General features: G+C 43.7%; 1 protein-coding gene across 5 annotated transcripts in view; it reads left to right on the forward strand.

Moving 5' to 3' along the window:
* The window catches only part of RAPGEF4 (Rap guanine nucleotide exchange factor 4), a 334,333-nt gene that overhangs the window by 302,701 nt on the left and 12,253 nt on the right, over positions 1 to 19,379 (forward strand). For all 5 annotated transcript variants that reach the window (XM_070358480.1, XM_070358487.1, XM_005887564.3 and 2 more), the window contains 6 exons: positions 5,510 to 5,635; positions 6,050 to 6,228; positions 9,423 to 9,513; positions 13,608 to 13,658; positions 14,437 to 14,524; positions 14,942 to 15,006. In XM_070358480.1, coding sequence (XP_070214581.1) covers positions 5,510 to 5,635; positions 6,050 to 6,228; positions 9,423 to 9,513; positions 13,608 to 13,658; positions 14,437 to 14,524; positions 14,942 to 15,006 — 600 coding nt within the window. The remainder of the gene's footprint in view (positions 1 to 5,509; positions 5,636 to 6,049; positions 6,229 to 9,422; positions 9,514 to 13,607; positions 13,659 to 14,436; positions 14,525 to 14,941; positions 15,007 to 19,379) is intronic.

A 19,379-nucleotide genomic window follows, 5' to 3' on the forward strand; every position in this document is an offset into this window, starting at 1 on the left:
TAGTTAGGCATGGAAATGAGTAGCTACTGGAGTATCTTCGAGAGCCCGTGGGGCCAGCTCAGAGGACTAGTTTCTTCCATCTGTTAGACACACAGGGCTTCTTTACTAAGAAAAGTGCGACACAAGCACTATGGTGTGTTGCATTTTGTTGCTGTTGTTTAGTTTCCAAGTCATGTCTGACTCTCTTGTGACCCTCTGGACCTGCCAGGATCCTCTGTCCATGGGATTTCCCAGGCAAGGATATTGGAGTGGGTTGCCATTTCCTTCTCTGGGGGTCTTCCCAACCCAGGGATCAAACCTGCGACTCCTGCACTGGCAGATGGATTCTTTACCACTGAGCCACCAAGGAAGCATTTTAGAGGGGAGAATTTAACTACATGAGTGATGCATGAATACGTTCAGTGTAATCAGATCAGATGTTGTAGGTAAATCAAGATTCCCCTCCTTGGACTTTCTAGAGCTTGCTTAGCCTCATTGTGATTCTGACCTTCTGACCTGGGGAGAGCTAGTTTGTGCAGCTGTACAGGTTAAGCAGATTTTGTGACTTCTTGAATTCACCTGGAGAGGAACTTTGCAAAGGGGGCATGAGTTCTCCTGACCTCCCTCACCCACCAGCACTGTCTGATCTGAGTCTGTTCACAGTCCTTTAAATGGATTTTTCATTATCTACATCCACTGCTTTCTGAAAATGAATACTTCCCAGTATTGAGAGACTGGGGAGAGAAATGGCATGAATGAGTCATACTACCCTCTCCTGATAGCAAAACTCAGCAAAAGCCCGTTTAGTTGCAGACCTGCTGAAGGTGCTGTGTGATGCGTTTGCCACTCGGGGCTTGGGCCTCTCCTGCCAGCTGGTTCTTGGCCGCAGTATCTGGTGACATGGTGTACAGATGCACAATGTGGGCCATCCCCAGCTCTCTGTGGGAAGATACTAACTTTTTAAGCCTCTGTTTATTTGCACACAATCCTGCAGCCTCACAAGTTGTCAGTCCTTCCTAGTCTTCCATTTTAAGTCATGCGTAATTGCAAGGAGCTTGCTTTGCAGCAAGTATCTGGACGTGAACATGCTTAACTTCTTCCCTGTTGGTGTTCTGCCACTCCCTGGCCTACCAGTTATGCCATCCTTTCTAAGGAGTGGTCACAAAACTCTAGGCATGAAGCTCTTTTTCGGCTTTCTAAAGATTTGAGGACAGTCCATCCAGGAAGAGTCATACACAGAATGACTCTGCAGGACAGAATGCTGGCCAGACCTTTGATCCATCAACACATACTTAGTATGAAGTGCCAGCATCTGCGTGACACTGCACCAGTGTCCCAGAGCCTCTGTGCTGACAATAATCATGGTCAAATTGGGAGATGAAACTAACACAGACAGCCTGGAACAGAACAAACCATAGTGCCGAAGTGCTGTCTAGAATTAGCAGTGCCAGCTGTTTGTCCTTGTCACTTAAGGGCTCAGATTCTAGAGCTTTACTTTCTTGACATTTTAAGCATAAATGTTAGTACAGAGCAACTTACAATAAAACGCCACTGTACTGTAATTGGCTTCTACTTTTATCCATTCACTAGCTCCTTAGGTTCTTCTTTGGGGCCTAACCTATATCATTCCTGGTGTCGTGGATGATTCTGGCTCTAACATGGTCTTGAAAATAGATCCATCACGGTCCTTGCACCTCAGGGAGCTCATAGTGTAGTGTGGGACACCAGAGTGTGATGGCATCCAGTATGACAAATGCCATTGCAGAGCTGGGTACAGCATGTGGGAGCCCGAGGAAAGAGGACGCTGAGGTGGCAGCTTGCTTTAGCCATCTGTCACTGACAATCAGCACATCCTTTTAATATCTTAGTTTCCTCATCAGGACAGTGGGAGCATAAGAGTGCTATTTTCCTAATCACTCCGTCCAAGCTTAACAGAGCAATCAGCTCTCAAAAAGAGCAGTCAAGTCTATAGGAGTTCTTTGCCTCTGTGTGGGACTTTTCAGATCTGTATGTGTAATGCAGACCCTACATAGGTTCTTCTGTGCTTCACCTGTAGGAAATTTCCACAGGGATATCTAGGAGAAAATGGTCCAGGAATCTGCTTCCTGCGGGGCCAGCATGTAATTCCCCCTTCAGATGCAGGAGCCCTCTGCACTGCTCAGATTGCTCCCTGGTGGTTCACGGAGGGAAGCAGTCAGCCTGCCCTTTGCTTGGTGAGCCCTGTTCACTCATAAAAAGTAGAGATTCAACAGGGGTTTCTATTTCTCTCAAGAGAGATTCAGGATGATATACTAGCATCCACGACTAAAAGTATTCTATGGCATCTTCCCTGTTGTTGTTCAGTCACTCAGTCATGACCGACTCTTTGCGACCCCATGGACTGCAGCACACCAGGCTGCCCTGTCCTTCACCATCTCCCAGAGTTTGCTCAAATTCATGTCCATTTAGTTGATCCTTCCATCCAACCATCTCATCCTCTGTCGTCCCCTTCTCCTCCTACCCTCAATCTTTCCCAGCATCAGGGTCTTTTCCAATTAAGTCAGTTCTTTGCATCAGGTGGCCAAAGTATTGGAGCTTCAGCAACAGTCCTTCCAATGAATATTCAGGATTGATTTCCTTTAGGATTGACTGGTTTGATCTCCTTGCAGTCCAAGGGACTCTCAAGAATCTTCTCCAGCACCACAGTTTGAAGGCATCAATTCTTTGACGCTCAGCCATCTTCCCCGTAGTTGGGCTAATTTATCCCCTCTGTGAAAGCTGTAAGACCTCAAGGGAAAGAGATGAGGACTCAGACTGAGGAAAGAGCAAACCCAAGGAATAGAGGACAGGTCCACAGCAGAGCAAACAGGCAAGAGGGAAGGCAGGATGTGGACAGTCAGCCAGAGCCTTAGACAGAGTCCTCCTGCTGAGCGTGTAAGAGCTTCCTGACATTCCTACCTGAGACCTACCCTGCTTGAAACCATACTGCTTGTTTCCATAAACGACCTGCCCATTAGCTTCAAGTCAGTTCCCTAAGTTTTGAACCTTTGGAATAATGATTTTTCTTCCATGTTCTGTGTGCCCTGCTCTTCCTGCCCTAGAGTGAATCAGCAACAACCGTGTTTGGCTCGTACATACAGGTGCTGCGCTCCTCACTCTTCCTGTGCCTCTGCATTGGCACAGCACAGCTGGGAAGGTGGGGCCACCTCTGTGCTGGGCACTTGCTCACATGCCACACTTCAATTATTCCCATCCTGTTTTCCTAACAAGCCTAGGTACTAGGTGGTGGTGGTTGTTAAGTCACTAAGTCGTGTCTGACTCTTAACGACCCCATGGACTGCAGCACACCAGGCCTCCCTGTCCTTCACTATCATCTGGACTTTGCTCAGACTCATGTCCATGGAGTCAGTGATACATTCAACCATCTCATCTTCCATCGTCTCCTTTCTCCTCCTGCCCTCAATCTTTCCCAGATCAGGGTCTTTTCCAATGAATTAGCTCTTAGCGTTAGGAGGCCAAAGTATTGACGCTTTAGCTTCACCATTAATCCTTACAATAAATATTCAGGGTTGATTTCCTTGCTACCCAGGGGACTCTCAGGAGTCTTCTCCAGCACCACAGTTTAAAAGCTCCAGCACCAATTATTTGCACTCAACCTTCTTTCTGGTCCAGCTCTCACATCCATGCATGACTACTGGAAAAGCTTTAACTAAATGGACCTTTGTCAGAAAAGTGATGTCTGTGCTTTTGTCTAGGTTTGTCATAGCTTTTCTTCCAAGTAGTAAGCGTCTTTTAGTTTTATGATGGCAGTCACCGACCATCCACAGTGATTTTGGAGCCCAAGAAAATAAAATCTGTCACTGTTTCTACTCTTTCCCCATCTGTTTGCCATGAAGTGATGAGACCAGATGCCATGATCTAGTTATTTGAACGTTGAGTTTTAAACCAGCTTTTTCACTCTCCTCTTTTACCCACATCAAGAGACTCTTTAGTTCCTCTTCACTTTCTGCCATTAGAGTGGTATCTAGGTACTAGGTAATGGGTCCCCAACTCATAAGAGCTAAAAACAGTCAACAGATTAGGGGATCATCCAAGTCTATGTAATTAGAGTGGGTCTGCTGCTCTCTGAAACGGGCACTAACCTGGTCTGTTACAAAACCCTAATTCCCATGGAGCACTCCAAGGCTTTCTAACATGGTCCATTCTGTTCCCCTGAACTCTCTGTTCCTGCCAAGCAAGTCTGATGATACATCCCCACCTTCATGCCTCTGCTGCCATCCTCCAACCTAAGACCCACCATCCTGGATACTCAGGGAAAACTTTGCCCTTCTAAACCTGCCCAGTTTCATCTTTTAAAGCCCAGCTTCTTTTTCCAAGAACCTCTTAAGGCTATGTATTCATTCCAAATGCCCACTACCTCTCAAAAGCCCGTTCACATTTCCTCACCTGTTTTTCCATATATCTGGGAGTCAGGTGTTTGTTGATGTATGTATAAAGTCTGTCCCTTTATACATACATGCAAACAAATGCCAACAGCTGATTCTTTATTGACATGCAGTGCTGTACTCACAGGTCAGAGCTGATTCCTCTGTTAAACTGCAAACTTTCAAATGCCCAGAAAGCAGCAGGCATTTAGAGAATGTCAAGGTTACGGGTGATGATGACAATGATGCATGATGATAGAGTGTGAACAATATTAGTACTTCCAACCTAAATACTGGATATCCAAATATGTTTTGTATCATGCTGGGGAAACTATCTTTTAATTCATGTGACTTTTATAACTTTAAACTATTATCATAGATCAATGGGTTTATAAGTAAAGTTTCTAGTATATACAAATCATTCATTTTATTAAGGAAAAGCACCCTAATTCATTTCTCGTAAAGTAAAAATCAAGTACATAAATTGGATGGAAAATTTTGACCAAGGGTCTTCCAGAAAGTAGCAGAATTTAGTTTTCTGATGCCTAGGTCCAAACACCATGACCACGTGACTATCATTCCTGGCTCTACGTCTCTCAGAAAGTGGAGGAATTGAACATCACACATAATCCCATGTAATCACAGATCCTTCTTTCACCGAGTAGTCCAGGCAGTGTATTATGAGAGATGGAGATGCAGAGCTTTACCACTGTCACCAGCCCCTGCCATAGTAAGTAGCTAAACGCCCAAACAACGATGCTAGTACCTGCTTTGGAGCAGCCTCAGTGGGAACCAGAACTTTTCCATGTTTGCCAGGGAAAAGGAATTGTTTCCAGGGAGCTCCCAGGCCCAAGCAGAAGAGAACCTCCATAGGTCAGTTGTCACTGAATCTTATTTGCCACGGTCCATGTTTTTCAGTCAGTGGAATTGATTAGAGGGATAATGGTTACTATAAAAATGCATGGAGGCAAGTGAGCATTAAGAGCAAAGACTTTTCTCTCCTCTGGGTAAAATCAAAGTTTCAAGGTATTCCTTAAAGCATCTTCAGAATCCTCTCCCCTCCAAGTCCCAAGCATTCAGCTTGTCTGTTTTGAGATTCTGATATATTTCCATATTATTATTCACAGACTCCCTTGCCAGAACAGGAGGGCCCAACTGTTGGAACAATGGGAACTTTCGAACTGATGAGCTCCAAAGATTTGGCCTACCAGATGACAATTTATGATTGGGAGCTCTTCAACTGTGTGCATGAGGTAAGGTGCTCCATTGAGAGCATGCATTCATAGGTATCATGGCAGTTCTGGTGTTGCCTGCAAATGTGAATACGTGCTGCAATGTTAAAGCCACATAAGAGGTTTTTTTTTTTGCACAAAATATTGAGTATATTAATAAAGCCTGTTATGAAGCCTTTGAGAGTAAAGACAAATCTTTACGATTTGCAATAAGCTCTGTCTTCCTGAGTACATTAATAGCACCTAGTTTATAGTTACAGTATTCAGCAAGCCTCATTGAGCCCTTGAGGTCTTCAAGTTGAAGTTCAAGTTGAATGCCAGTCAGTGATTGTATTCATGTTTGCTGACCAGTGTCAATTTGCCACGTCAAATGGAGGAGCAAGCTGGTGTTTTGATTTAAAAACAAAGATGTGACACTGTTTTCCTTTCTTCTAGCTGGAGCTAATCTATCACACATTTGGAAGGCATCATTTTAAAAAGACCACAGCAAACTTGGATTTGTTCCTGAGGAGGTTTAATGAAATTCAGTTTTGGGTTGTCACTGAGATCTGCCTTTGTTCCCAGCCTAGCAAGCGTGTTCAGCTCTTAAAAAAATTTATTAAGATCGCAGCCCAGTAAGTATTCACTCGGGGAGAGAAAAACATTTGAGCTGTGGTTTCATTTTGTCCCCTTAGATTACACCTTAAAAAGCAAAGTGAGATATTAAATCTGTTTATGCACCAGCTGACTCAGATGGTAAAGAATATGTCTGCAATGCAAGAGAGCCAGGTTCGATCTCTGGGTCAGGAAGATCCTCTGGAGCAGGAAATGGCAGACCACTCCAGTATTCTTGCCTAGAGAATTCCATGGACAGAGGAGTCTGGTGGGCTACAGTCCATGGGGTCACAAAGAGTCTGGGGACATGACTGAGCAACTAACACACCAACCACAGGGGCTTAAGAATTACTGAACTCTTGTGAGAGCTGTGCTTTGTCTAGCTTTTGTAATACTGACACCAATATATAAATTAACATCCTACAGGACTGATGCTCAAGTTAAAATCATGACCTCTTTTTGCTCTGAACTACTGAGACTGTGTGCCTCCTTCAGTTTAAGGGCTCTGTCAGCAAAGTTCTGCTGCAAAAGTTCTGTTTTAAAGGCTGGGCAAGTCGAGGTCTAACTTGACACCTTCTTGCCAGTAGAGGGCAGTGGGAACATGCATGTAAAACCGTGCTTCCAACTCAGCCAGGATAAAATCCATAAAATGCATAAAGACGAGCTAACCTGGCCCATGAAAATCATCTCCACAAACATCAGAAAAAGCGAGCGTCTTATAAATATTCTATTTAACAGCACTTCGTGGGAAACAATTTATTTACTGCAGGGGCCAGTTAGATTTCTCCCTGACATGAATTTAATCTTCTCCTGCTATTTAGATATGCCTGACAACCTCCTGTTTACTTCCATGTTTTTGGTATCACCACAGTGCTAAAAATAAAATGCTAAATGCAGCTTGTGGCTGGGAGATGTCTTTCCTTTCTAAAAGCAGGGAGCTCTAGCCTAGGAAGGTGGGGAGCACAAGTGACCCCAGCTGGGCAGTTTGCTTGAGCCAAAAACTTTAGATCCCATACAGAGTCTAATTTCCAGAGCTAAACAAAGAAGCAACCACTGCTTGACATTTCGCACATGCCAGCTTGCCAAATGCCTTGAATTATTTTGCCAAAAATTTGGGAGTTCAGCAGGATATCCAAAGCCCTTGGATTCAAATGCTGGTATCTCTTAATTTGAAAAAATATATACCTTTTGAAAGAAAGATTTGGTAAAATGTTGCTTATACATTTCTGGTTCGGAGTGCAGCCACTTTCCCAGGAGCCTTGAATCGGCTGATTGCAGGGGCAGATGTCTCTATCTGGAAGGAGATGACTGTGGAAGCTGTGAGAGTATGTGCTTCCCTGTTCTCTAGGGCACCTCCTCTCCTCACCTTAGCCTGGCAGGGCCGCGTACACCAAGGGAGGAGAGAGGAAGTCTGCACACAGACATGGAGATGGAAAACCTGTAGGGGCCTGACGCTGCTGTTCTACACAGCAGCATAGGAGAGTCTTTCAGGAACTCAGGAATTTTTTTTTTTTTTTTAATGTTTTTGCCTTTCTTATCTCTCTCTTCCTTCTGATTATGGGTGAATTTAGCCTTCAGGATAAATTGACTTCTGTTATTTAAATGTTATTTAAGCTGCACTATCCCACACAGTAGAACTCTTCACACAATCCAGCTGGAGAAGACTGTAGACTCAGAAACCAAGATCTTCACGCATTAGATGTAAACCTCGTGGCAGGAAGTATGTTTCGCGTGCTATTTTTGGAGAACTCCCATATATTCTATTGAAGCTCTTCGGCCTGCCCAGAGCTTTGTGAAGTTGGGGGTCCAAATGTTATCCTTGCCTTTTCCAGGGGAGGGAGACTGAGGCAGAGAGAAATTTCGTGACTTACCTAGGGTGATCAAGTGACCAGAGCAGTGAGCACAAAAGCAGGTCTGCAGCCCTGCATGTCCTCTCATGGGCACACACGTAGGACGAAGGCAAGCCGTGTCCATGACCCTCCTCGCCACCTTCAGCCTGGGGTCTCTGAAGTTGCTCTCAGCCCCTGACCAGCCCTGCACAGATAAAGCCCCACCGCTTCCCCCAGCACTGCGAGAGACAAGCCATAGCTTCTCTAAATCTGTTTTCCCATTTCCACACAGACCATTTATGAAGCACTCTGCAAGGAGAACACAGGGAGCAAATGCAGCAATTTAATTAGCCTCTTGCAAAAATGCTAATCCAAACAAGATTTAATTATGATGTAGTCAACTTAGATAACCATATTGATTTGTGGTAAAGGATTTGTGTTCATTGCAAAATGAATTCTTCTTTCCCTTTGCAAGGAGCGGGTATGAAGAAGTTGAAGATTCCTTTTTTTCTTTCTTCTTAAGTTAAACCAAGCACCTAGACTAAATGTTGCAATTTGGAAAGAACCCTTGGTCTTGTTCCAAAATATTCTTATTCCCAAATATATATTCATAAAAACTAATAATGGCGTAAGTACAGATTCAAAATGATCGGCTTCATCAACATTGAAAAATTACAGGAAAAATAAGGTTATTTTTTGGTCATTTGTTTAGGTTATTAGCTGTGTGTGCGTGTGTTCAGTCATGTCCAACTCTTTGCAATCTCAGGCTTTCAGGCTCCTCTGTTCATGGAATTTTCCAGGCAAGAATACTGGAGTGGGTTGCCATTTCCTTCTCCAGGGTATCGTTTGACTCAGGGATTGAACCCAGGTCTCCTGCACTGGAGGGATCATGATTTGTAAATTGATATTTTTCAACGAATCAGAAGCATTACATGGCAGCCGGAAGCCCTGGCGGCTGCAGCAGCGTCATTTCCTTATTTCCCTCTCTTGCTACCAGAGCCTGAGATGTCCAGCATTGACCTGGAATTCTCCAAGGACATTTTGCTGTGTCTCTTCCTAGCCCATGAGATGTTTTCCTCCAGGTCCACAGGGCTTTTAGCAAGCTTTGGGATTATAATAGCAATGCCTAGTGTAGGTGTCTTGAAATTCCTTCTCAAAACCTGAACCTAGATGGCTAATATCATCACCTTTCTAATATTACAGCAAGAAAAATCAAACAGCAGATCATGGTCACCCAAGTGGAACCTAAAGGATTAAATCTATCAGTGCCCGTTCTTATAAAGGAGTCCTGACGACTATTAATGACCATCAGAAAATAGAACTCTAATTTGTTTATCTCTCTCCAAAGTGGCATTTTACTACAACATGTGCCTCTTGTGTTTCAGCTGTAAGGAGTACAAAAATCTGAATTCCTTTTTTGCCATCGTCATGGGACTAAGTAATGTAGCTGTGAGCCGCCTGGCACTGACGTGGGAGGTAAGCACCAGCAGAGACCCAGCTGTGACTTTTGCCTTAAGTACAAAAGCACAAGCTCACCAGTGAGCTCTTTTTAACAGAAGTATCGCTCACACTTATGTAACAGTGGAAAAGGTGGGACACTTTGAGGGAGGTGATCTGTCTCCTTTTGCATCTGAGAGTGAATTTTAAATAAATAAATAAAAGGCATTGTCCGATGCAGTGGGGAGAGAAAGGGGGTCTGAGTTTCTTGCTGTATACAATATAAATAATAATAAGTCTAGTTCCTACGTGTAACCGGAATCAACAGCATTGCTTGCTTAACTTCAGAGGTCTTGCTCACAGATCCTGTTCTTCTCTGGTGTCTGCCTCTTGCTTTTGAAATAAGCTGTATCTGTAATTAAGAGAGGACAGAAGATCCATTTTTATCCAAGTAGTCATCTTGCTCCTGGGCGAATTAGCCAGAAGGCCAACTGTTTGGCCCAGCTTTGACCAAGTATCTCCTAACTACCTGGCAGACCTCTGTGGGTAGGAAGGAACAACAGTTGGCTAGAATTCAGTTTGGTGCCAAAGTTAAGCAGGTGTGTGGTGAATTTCTATGGCGAATACAATGAAAGTTTTGTTGACAGTTGGTTATTCGTGCTAGAGAACAGCTTCGTTTTTAATTAGCCAAGTACTCAAAATATGCCTGACCCCTTACATGTGGTATATAGTCAAAGAAATACTAATCCCTTATAGAACACAGACACAAAAATAGGCTCTTACTAAAAATAGAAAATGTGTCTGTAAGTGGGACACAAAAAGAGGGCAAGGAGTATACGAGAGAGACTTAATTCGCAAGGATGCTTTAAAAAAGTCCTGAAGTCAGCTGTTTGCATCTCTAAATGTTTTCCTTGAAACATTTTCCTCCCCACTTCCCTCTTGAATCTGTTTTTCTCCCTCTGTCCCGCCTCTGCATTCCCACTGTTTATAGAACAGGTCCTTACAGGTCCTTCTGTCTTGGGTTTCTCTGAAAATTCCAGGCAGATGCAGCACCCAGCAGCTCATCCCCCGAATATAGGAATGAGGGAATTGGTGAGGCCCGTGTGCCACACATCCCAGGCATCTTCCAGCTAGTGAAAGTTAATGCTGTCAAGAAATCTGAGCCGTGAAGCCAGGGTGCAAGCCTCTCCTTCTTGTAGCCCACGGCTCTTGGAATCTTTGGAAATCTAGGGTAACCTCTCAGAGAGTCTGCTTTCCTTTACCTGTTTCCAGCATTTAATCCTCTTGCAGAGTCCAAATGATTTGGTTGGGAAAATCAAATAAGGTATGAAGGCTCATGGGGGTCGGGGAAGGCCAGGTCTAGGTATTCATAATAGGAGCTAGACCTTAAGGCTGTAGCATGGAGGAACACCCTCAGAGTTCCCTTTCCTGTGGTCTAAAGAGAAAAACAGGAGGCTGCTTGGGGCGGGGGGTGGGGGTGGAGGGAATGGGGTGCAGGCAGCCAAGACAGGGAGTTGCATCATCTAGTCCTTCATTCCACAAGGAGAGGCAGAAACACATCAGTCTGTGAGCTTGTGTTCCCATCCTTGCATGCTGCTGCAAAGAGGAGAGCCCCCTCGCATCGTGTATAAGCCTTTATCTGTTAAAGTGAAATGGAACTGGGTCATTCTGCAGGGAGAGCTTTCATTCTCAAGCATCTCTGATTTGGGTTCATCTTCCTGGACTTGCCGACCCCCTCCCACGCACTTCCCACACCACAGCAGTGAGCAGCAGCGGCAGCCTGAGGGACAGTGCCTGCCTTCCAGGAACTAGAGAGCAGGTGGGAGGCAGTCCAACAAAACAGAAAATGGAGTGAGACCATGTGGCATAGGGGATGCTTCCACATAGAGGAGAAGACTCATCTGAGATAAAGCCAGTGGGAATGAGGACCCAGAGCCGAGGTTCTCGGCCCCAGTGGTAATGACTTTGGGTAGCATCATTCTTTGTTGTATGCATGAGGGTGGAGGGGCCTGTCCTGTGCCATGGAGGGGGCTAAGCAGCATGCACGGCCTCAACCTACTGTATAACCAGTAGCACCTCCACCCACCCCACTATTGACATCAGGAAAGGTCTGCAGATATTACCAAATGAGGGTTAGTAAAAATTGACTCCACTTGAGAACCCCTGCTCTGGAAGCATGGGGTGTGGATTTTGTTATCGTTGCTGTTGTTCAGTCACTAAGCCGTGTCCAACTCTGCAATCCTGTGGACTGTAGCCCACCAGGCTTCTCTGTCCGTGGAATCCTCCAGGCAAGAATACGGAGTGGGTAGCCATTTCCTTCTCCAGGGATCTTCCCAACCCAGGGATTGAACCTATGTCTCCTGCACTGGCAGGCAGACTCTTTACTACCGAGTCACCAGGGAAGCCCATGGGGTGTGCACAGATAATAGTACAGAGAGACACAAGTTTTATTCGCATGTGCACTCCTGCCTTTGACCCAAAAGCCAGCTAAGTAAAGAAAGAACTAGAGTGACTGACGTAACCAGAAGTCCCGTCAACTCCTCATTTTGTAAGTTGTCTGTGTTCACGGAAAGTTATCACTGAGCACGGTGATTTGAATGCTCCATGGGGCATGAGACTCTTGTATCCCTTGATGTCCATGCCAGCCTTCGTCCCTTTGAACTTCCCCACTAAACAAGGATATCAAGTTTCCCTGAAACCCAGCTTGAAAAGAGGCACTAGAACAATGAGTTTATTATGAGGGTACTAGTTCCTAGAAACAAAAGAAGATGTTCTACAGTGTTTAAGGGCTTCCCCAGTGGCTCATCAGCAAAGAATCTGCCTGCCCAGCAGGAGAAGTGGGTTTGGTCCCTGGATCAGGAAGATCCCCTGGAGAAGGAAATGGCAACCCACTCTAGTATTCTTGCCTGGGAAATCCCATGGACAGAGAAGCCTGCCAGGCTACAGTCCATGGGGTTACAGAGAGTCAGACATGACTCAGCAACTAAACAAGAACAGTGTTTAAATGGGAATAGGTCAAACCCATTCACAGAAGAGAGAGAAAAGAGAGAGGAACTTTGAGGGGATTGCAGAGGCCTGACAGGTGAGTCACTTGTTGCCAGTGGACGTCACTGGGAAGCAGAACTGAGCGGGGCATCCGAGGCTGCCGACCTGGTCAGCACCTTCGTGGTCTTGGAACAGGGAGCATCACACTGCTCTTTGGGTGGCCCTGTCAGAAAAGTTCAGCTTCACTATGGGCTCAGGACCTAGCAAAGTGAGAACCAACAGATTGAAAAATGATTCCTCACTGACCTACTGGTGTAAATGTACGGCTACAGTCAGTGGTTTCGAATCATCTGCCAAGATAAAACCATGAGAAATTACTAAATTGAGAGAACTATCAATTTTTGTATTAGAGCAGGGCTGAGAAATCCTGTGGGAGAAATGCTTGTGTAGGAAAGCGTAGTGCAGAGAAGAGAAACAAGAGAAAAGGAGGCAGGAAACGTGAATTTACAGAGGCTCTGACCATCACCAGCTGTGTGACTTTGGCATGTCATTTAATCTGATGGTTAATTTCTTCTGTCTATAAAACACAGTTTTAATCTAGCCAAATAAATATGTATTGAGCATTTACTATGTACCTGACATAGTGCTGCTACTCTTTTAGGCCCTGAGAATACAGCCGTAAAAAAACTGATAAAAATCCCTGTTCTCTTGTAGGTTACATAGTAAAGGAAGAGGAGGGTTGAACTAGGTAGTTTCTAAAACTTTTAATTGTAATAATCTCTAAATTCTTCATCGTGGGAATCTGAGAGTTTAAAACAGTGCGGGGGGCAGGGGGGCAGTTAATGCCAAACCACTTGTAGTCCGGGAATACAGCCCTCTTTATGAATAATCCATTTCAGAAAACATTATAGAAAGCAGTAAGACCAAAAGCATCCATAGTTAATTTAGGTTCAACTAGGTTAAGACTTTTAAAAGATGAGATCCCTAAGATTATCCTCAAATGACAAGACAGATTACAGTCTAGCCTGTCTTAGAGATGTTTGATTAAGAGCCAAAAGAAGTACATTTCCCCTCGAAATGGTAACACACGATACATATCTAGATATTGAATCTGACATATGAGTGTGGCATTTTCATTTCATTAACAGAAACTGCCAAGCAAGTTCAAGAAGTTCTATGCAGAGTTTGAAAGTTTAATGGTAAGTGACAGTGGCTGCTTTATTCCATTCACTGTCTGCATTAATCCAATTTCTGATTAGCTGAAGTTCTCATTTCAGGAATTTTATCTGTCCTTGTATGACTTTAAGAAGTTTATGATCCCATTTTAGTGCTGCTAAAACAAGCATGTCTGACTAATGAATGGCACTCTCAGGTACTAACTTAAAGAGGACTTATGTCCCACATAAGGTCAATTTGTATAACTAAGAAAAGCAGTGTAATGGGATCCTTTCCATCCAGCACAGGTTGGCCAGGGACTGGAAGCTGCATTTTCCTTGGCTTGCCAAATTATTTTTCCCCATCGGCAGGGAGATGTTCACAGAAAAGGAGTGAGTGGGACTTGGCAGGAGTCATAGGAGAGTTTCAGAGAAGGCAGTCGAGACTGGCAGCGCAAGGCAGCTAGGAGGGTGAGCTGGACTCCCCGGAAGGAGGCCGTGCTCCCAGAAGGGGACTCTTGTGGTTGGGGGTTGTTTAACATTTTGTGTTGGCTCTCAAAGGGGATCTCTTCCCTAGATCCCTGGAGGCGTGTCTTCCTTTCAACAAAGAAAGGAAACAAAAAAATCTATTTATTTTCCTGTCATACGGGAAGTTGTTTTAAAACAAAAATCCATTTGTTTAACTAAATTTACCTTTCTTTTGTAGCTACACTTGATTCAGAACTACCTGATTGGGAGATAACAAGGCTGGGTTGGGTCAGGAGGTAGAAGGGGGTGGTGTATATTTCATTCGTCCTTAACCAGCATCTCTGTTTCTCTAAAGGATCCTTCAAGAAACCACAGGGCCTACAGGCTGACAGTAGCCAAACTGGACCCTCCTCTCATCCCCTTCATGCCTTTGCTCATTAAAGGTAATTCCAAGGAAATGCACAGGACGAGCCAGTGATGAGTGTATGGGGAAGAAAAGGATCAGGTGCCTAATCAGATTGACCTCCTTGGGAAGAATGATCCGAGTTTCCCACCTTCCTTGGCGTCTCCCCTCTGCCCTGACTTTTCTGAAAGGGTTGGCAAGATTATTGCAGGAGCGGGAGTCTGTGTGTGGTTTGGAAGACTTGAGAGTGAAACAGAGGGTTAGTTTGGAAATTTTAACTAAGCTCAGGTAAAATGCTTTTAGAAAGTTAAACACCTAACATAAAAGGAACTATTATCGGCTTTTTTCAGCTGCAGTGTTATGCAAATCCTTCAGCATAATCTAATGGTGCTATTGTGGCTTCTTTGTATGACATATTTCTGTTAGTGATTAGAATGTGACTTTTATTTCTTTGCAGATATGACATTTACTCATGAGGGGAACAAGACGTTCATTGACAATCTCGTAAACTTTGAAAAAATGGTACGTGTACAGTATTGTTAACCTTAACGACGATGTTTTTTTAAAATAAAAATTTGCATTTCTACTAATAAAGGAAATAATTTCCATATATGCTGCCGCCTTGAAAAGCTAGTTACACATAAAGGAGTTTTAAAATACTCGGTTCAAATTGGCTACGTCGTTTAGTCTGTCAGTCTCCTCTGTGACACTGAATGGTGTTTGTGCTGCGGCCTCAGCGGCAGCTAGCTTTTTTGCCGTGTGCCTCGTCCTCCGCTGCCTGTTGCTAAAATGCACGAATGTTCCAGAGCGACTTCCCTGTCGTTTTGTTGTTTGTGGAGCTAGACCGCCGCAGGATGCCTTTGAAATGTTGATATGCTGAGGCTGACTTCAGTGCATGTAGGTAAAAGGCAGCTCTACAGAAGCTCTTTGTTACAGAGCAGTCAGTCACCTGAATGTGTGCTCCTTAGTCCAGTAAAGTTCACCCAAGTTCAGGGCGGGAACTTGAACATCTTCCTTAACCGAAAACAAAAATTTTTTAGAAAGGAACAGTTGTGTGGAAGTGGTGCACATTCACTGTTTTCCAGCCCCTCCCACACCACCCCCCAGCCCCCCAAAAAAGCATTCATTACTTTGCAGTTAATTTTCTCATCTTCTGTGAAGCAATAAGGCAGGTCTTGCCAAAGCCTTTCTTTAGCGACATAGTGCATGCTCATGGCATGCTCCATTGTCTTCTAAATCCTTTGGCCGCAGCCCGCATGGATGGGGAGGTGCGATATTATCTCTGTGTGGATGAGCATGTGCCCGGGGTATACTTTGCAGCGGTGAATGTGGCACCACAGGAAAAGCCCAGGGCTGAGAGTTCAGGAGACATTAGAGTCAGCTTCATCACTTTGCAGCTGTCCCTTAAGTTCTCCATGGGTCAGTTTCCCCTACAGAAAATGGGGTGGTGCCCCCCACCCCCCAGCTACCCCTGGGGAATCACTGGTGGGGCCAGGGTATTTAACTATTCCTGGAAGTCATAGAGTGTTATAAGCATTCTTACCAGAAAAATTGTTCTAACTGTTTCCTGAAATCCAGCTAATATGTGGGACTCTGGGAGAATTCAAAACATCCCACAGTCATCCTGTAAAGATCATACTATTCAGCCTTGAGAATGAGCTTATCGCAAAGCTCAGCCTGGTAAAGAACAGCAGCAAGTGCTGGGCACCAGGTCCTGCATCTTAAGCTTCTTAGGAAATGGCACCTGAGTCCACACTCCTCAAGGACAGTCTGTGGGGTGGTTTAGTCACTAAGTCATGTCTGAATCTTGTGACCCCACGGACTATAGCCCACCAGCTCCTTGTTCAGGGGATTCTCCAGGCAAGAATACTGGAGTGGGTTGCCATTTCCTTCTCCAGGGGAATCTTTCCAACCCAGGGACTGAACTCAGGTCTCCTGCATTGCAGACAGATTCTTACCAACTGAATTCGCCCTCTGGTACAGATTCTTTAAAGTCTGTGCTAGAGGGCAAATATTTCTTAGCAGTCTCCCCCTCCACCCATACCAAGGGTAGGGTATGAACATCTCTATTGTTGTGTCAGTTGAATAATTCTATGATCAAAGTAAAAACATTTGTTCACTTATTAGTATGGAGAATTAAACATAGTTCCCTAATTTCTCAAGAGAAAACTTGTTTTCCAGAAATGAAAGATATAGCAAATAGGTAAAGAACCTTCCAGATCACTTAGGCAGAAATACAGACCAAAGGGTGGTTAAGCCAACCATTTGACTATAAAAATACATGTGCACAGAGGCGTAGAAGTCAGTCTCCTAAAGAGTTGATTGAGCTTTAGAACTTTTGATTATTAATGTTAACTGAACAGAACAAACAAGAAAAGCAAAAATACCTGTCAAGGAGGATGAAATTTGTCTCATCTGGATCTTTAGATCTTGCTGTCGCATCTGTAACCTGGGAAGGAGAAGTCAAGACCGTATTTAATGGACATTAAGGGAGTTCCCCTGCCCCATCTCTGTACTTCATGCCCACAGCAGTGTGTTCTTACATGCCTGGCAGTGAGGAGAGAGGTCCTTCACAGCCTGCTCTGACAGAGTCCACTTTTGCTTGAAAGCAACTGAAGAGCTAAGATAGCAGTTCAGCTGCAATAACAGAAGCCCGAATTAATGATGGGTTACGCAAGATAAGTCTATTCCTTTCTCACTTACATGTCTAAGTGTGGCAGCTCTGCTCCAGGAAGCAGTCACAATTCCAGCCTTCTTCTCTTGTGCCATTTCACCATCCATATGGTCCAAGATGGTGGACCAGCACCACCCCCATTCCAGCTAGAGGGAGGGGGAAAGGAAAAAGGTGAAGACCTGCTTCTTCCCTGTAGGGATGTGACCCAGAATTGCACGTAACCACTTGGCTCACCTTTTATCAGACAGAAGAAACATAGTCGCATGAAAAGAAAGAATGTGTAGCCCTTATTTTGGGTATCCAATGCCCCACTCAAAATTAAGGGGTTGTAATTACTATGAAAGAAAAGGGGAGAAAGAATACTGCAAGAGCACTATTATAATGGTTCTCTGCTCCAGCAGTGATACATTTTATTTCATTTGCTAAATCACAGTGTGAGAAAGCTGAATTTTATAACTGCCCTTCCATGAGTTAGGTGTTACTGAAAAATGAACTGGAATTTCAAAAAAGGATTTATGTTTTTTAAACCTGGCTTTGACCAGCCTGGCCCTTGGTGCCAACTTTTCTAACCTTTTCTCCCCATAAGCTAGCCCACCCTGCTCCCATACCACCACCACCGCCACTTAACTCCCACTAGTGACTGCTGTTAGTTCTGTATTCCTGGGGAAGGACGTATCTGTTTCCCTTTCCAGGTTGATATGTGCGCAGCTTGCCCCTCATTCATCAGCGAGGCCACGGTGGTGAGCAAAGCTGGCAGCCTTCATGGGGCTGGTAGGCTGTATCCCTTGAGGGAGTCCCTGCCCGGGGCAGAAGTCACCTGGGTAGTTGGGGACACAGATGCTTTTTTTGGTGGCAGCATTGCACAGTCACAGTGAGCTGCTGTGCCAATCCTAAGTATTTTTATTTTGAACCTCTTCACCCTTGGGGTATGAAATGAGGATTAGAGAATTTGTTGCATATTGGTTTTCAGGATTTATGAGTATGAACAAAAGAGAATTCACACTCTGATCCTATGCAAAAAAAAAAAAAAAAACAGACATTCTTTCATTTGGGGGAAACATAAAGGAGTATTCAAAAAAATGTTTGAATAAAGCCCTTTGTAGCTTTCTATGGCATACATGAATATTTATAACATTTAGGAGGTAGACTAGCAATGGATCAGAGGATAATATGCTGGCCGGCTGCCACTACCCCAGGCTGCATGAAGCATGCTGATAGCCACAGTTGCTGCTGTATTAGGAGGTTGGTTCTATTTCAGACATACCCATATCTAGGTGAATTTATTTATTAATATTATTTTAAGATAGTCATTTTATTTGGAATGAGAAGCCTGAGGAAAACCTCTGTTCTTCTGGAAACATTAACAGAAGCTAATTTATAAAGGAAGAAAAATGTTTTGAATCATTATATTTGGGTATTGCTAATCATGCCGTTACATTATTAGCAACAATTTTCTATCATCAATAACATTATTACAAGATTCATGGTGAGAGCACTGGACTTATATCAAGCTATGGAAAAAAGAATCTCCACGTAAAACTCTATAAGTGTTCAAATCTACCCATTTCCCAGACCTTTTCAACACAATAGAAATCTTTCAAAGGACTTTGAAAGTTTACTTCTTTATACAGAATACATGATCTGGGCTAAATGTAGATTTTCCAAAGGGTATGTTTCAAAGCAATTAAATATGTGTTGAGTGTCTAAGCAAAAAATTTTGCTAGGAAATATAAAGAAAGTCCTTGGCTTTTAGATTATATGCAGTTGAAAATAAAACATAACACATAAAAATCAATAAAAGATATAAAACTAGTTCAAAACAGTAATAAAAGAGATGTCAGAATGGAGAAAAGACAGTTTCTTCAGCAAGTTGTATTGGAAAGTCTGGACATCCATATATAAGTCAATGAACTTCGAACAATCCCTCACACTATACACAAAAACAAATTCAGAATGGCTTAAAGACTTAAATATAAGATATGACACCATAAAATTCCTAGAAGAGAACAGAGGGAAAGCATTCTCTGACATAAATTGTAGCAATGTTTTCTTAGGTCAGCCTCCCAAGGCAATAGAAAAAGCTAAAATAAACAAATAAGACATAATCAAACTTACAAGCTTTTGCATAGCAAAAGAAACTATAAACAAAATGAAACCTAAGGAATAGAAAATACTTGCAAATGATGCAACTAACAAGGGCTTAATTTCCAAAATATTCAAA

This window comes from Bos mutus, chromosome 2, assembly GCF_027580195.1.
Source record: "Bos mutus isolate GX-2022 chromosome 2, NWIPB_WYAK_1.1, whole genome shotgun sequence".
Classification (NCBI taxonomy): domain Eukaryota; kingdom Metazoa; phylum Chordata; class Mammalia; order Artiodactyla; family Bovidae; genus Bos; species Bos mutus.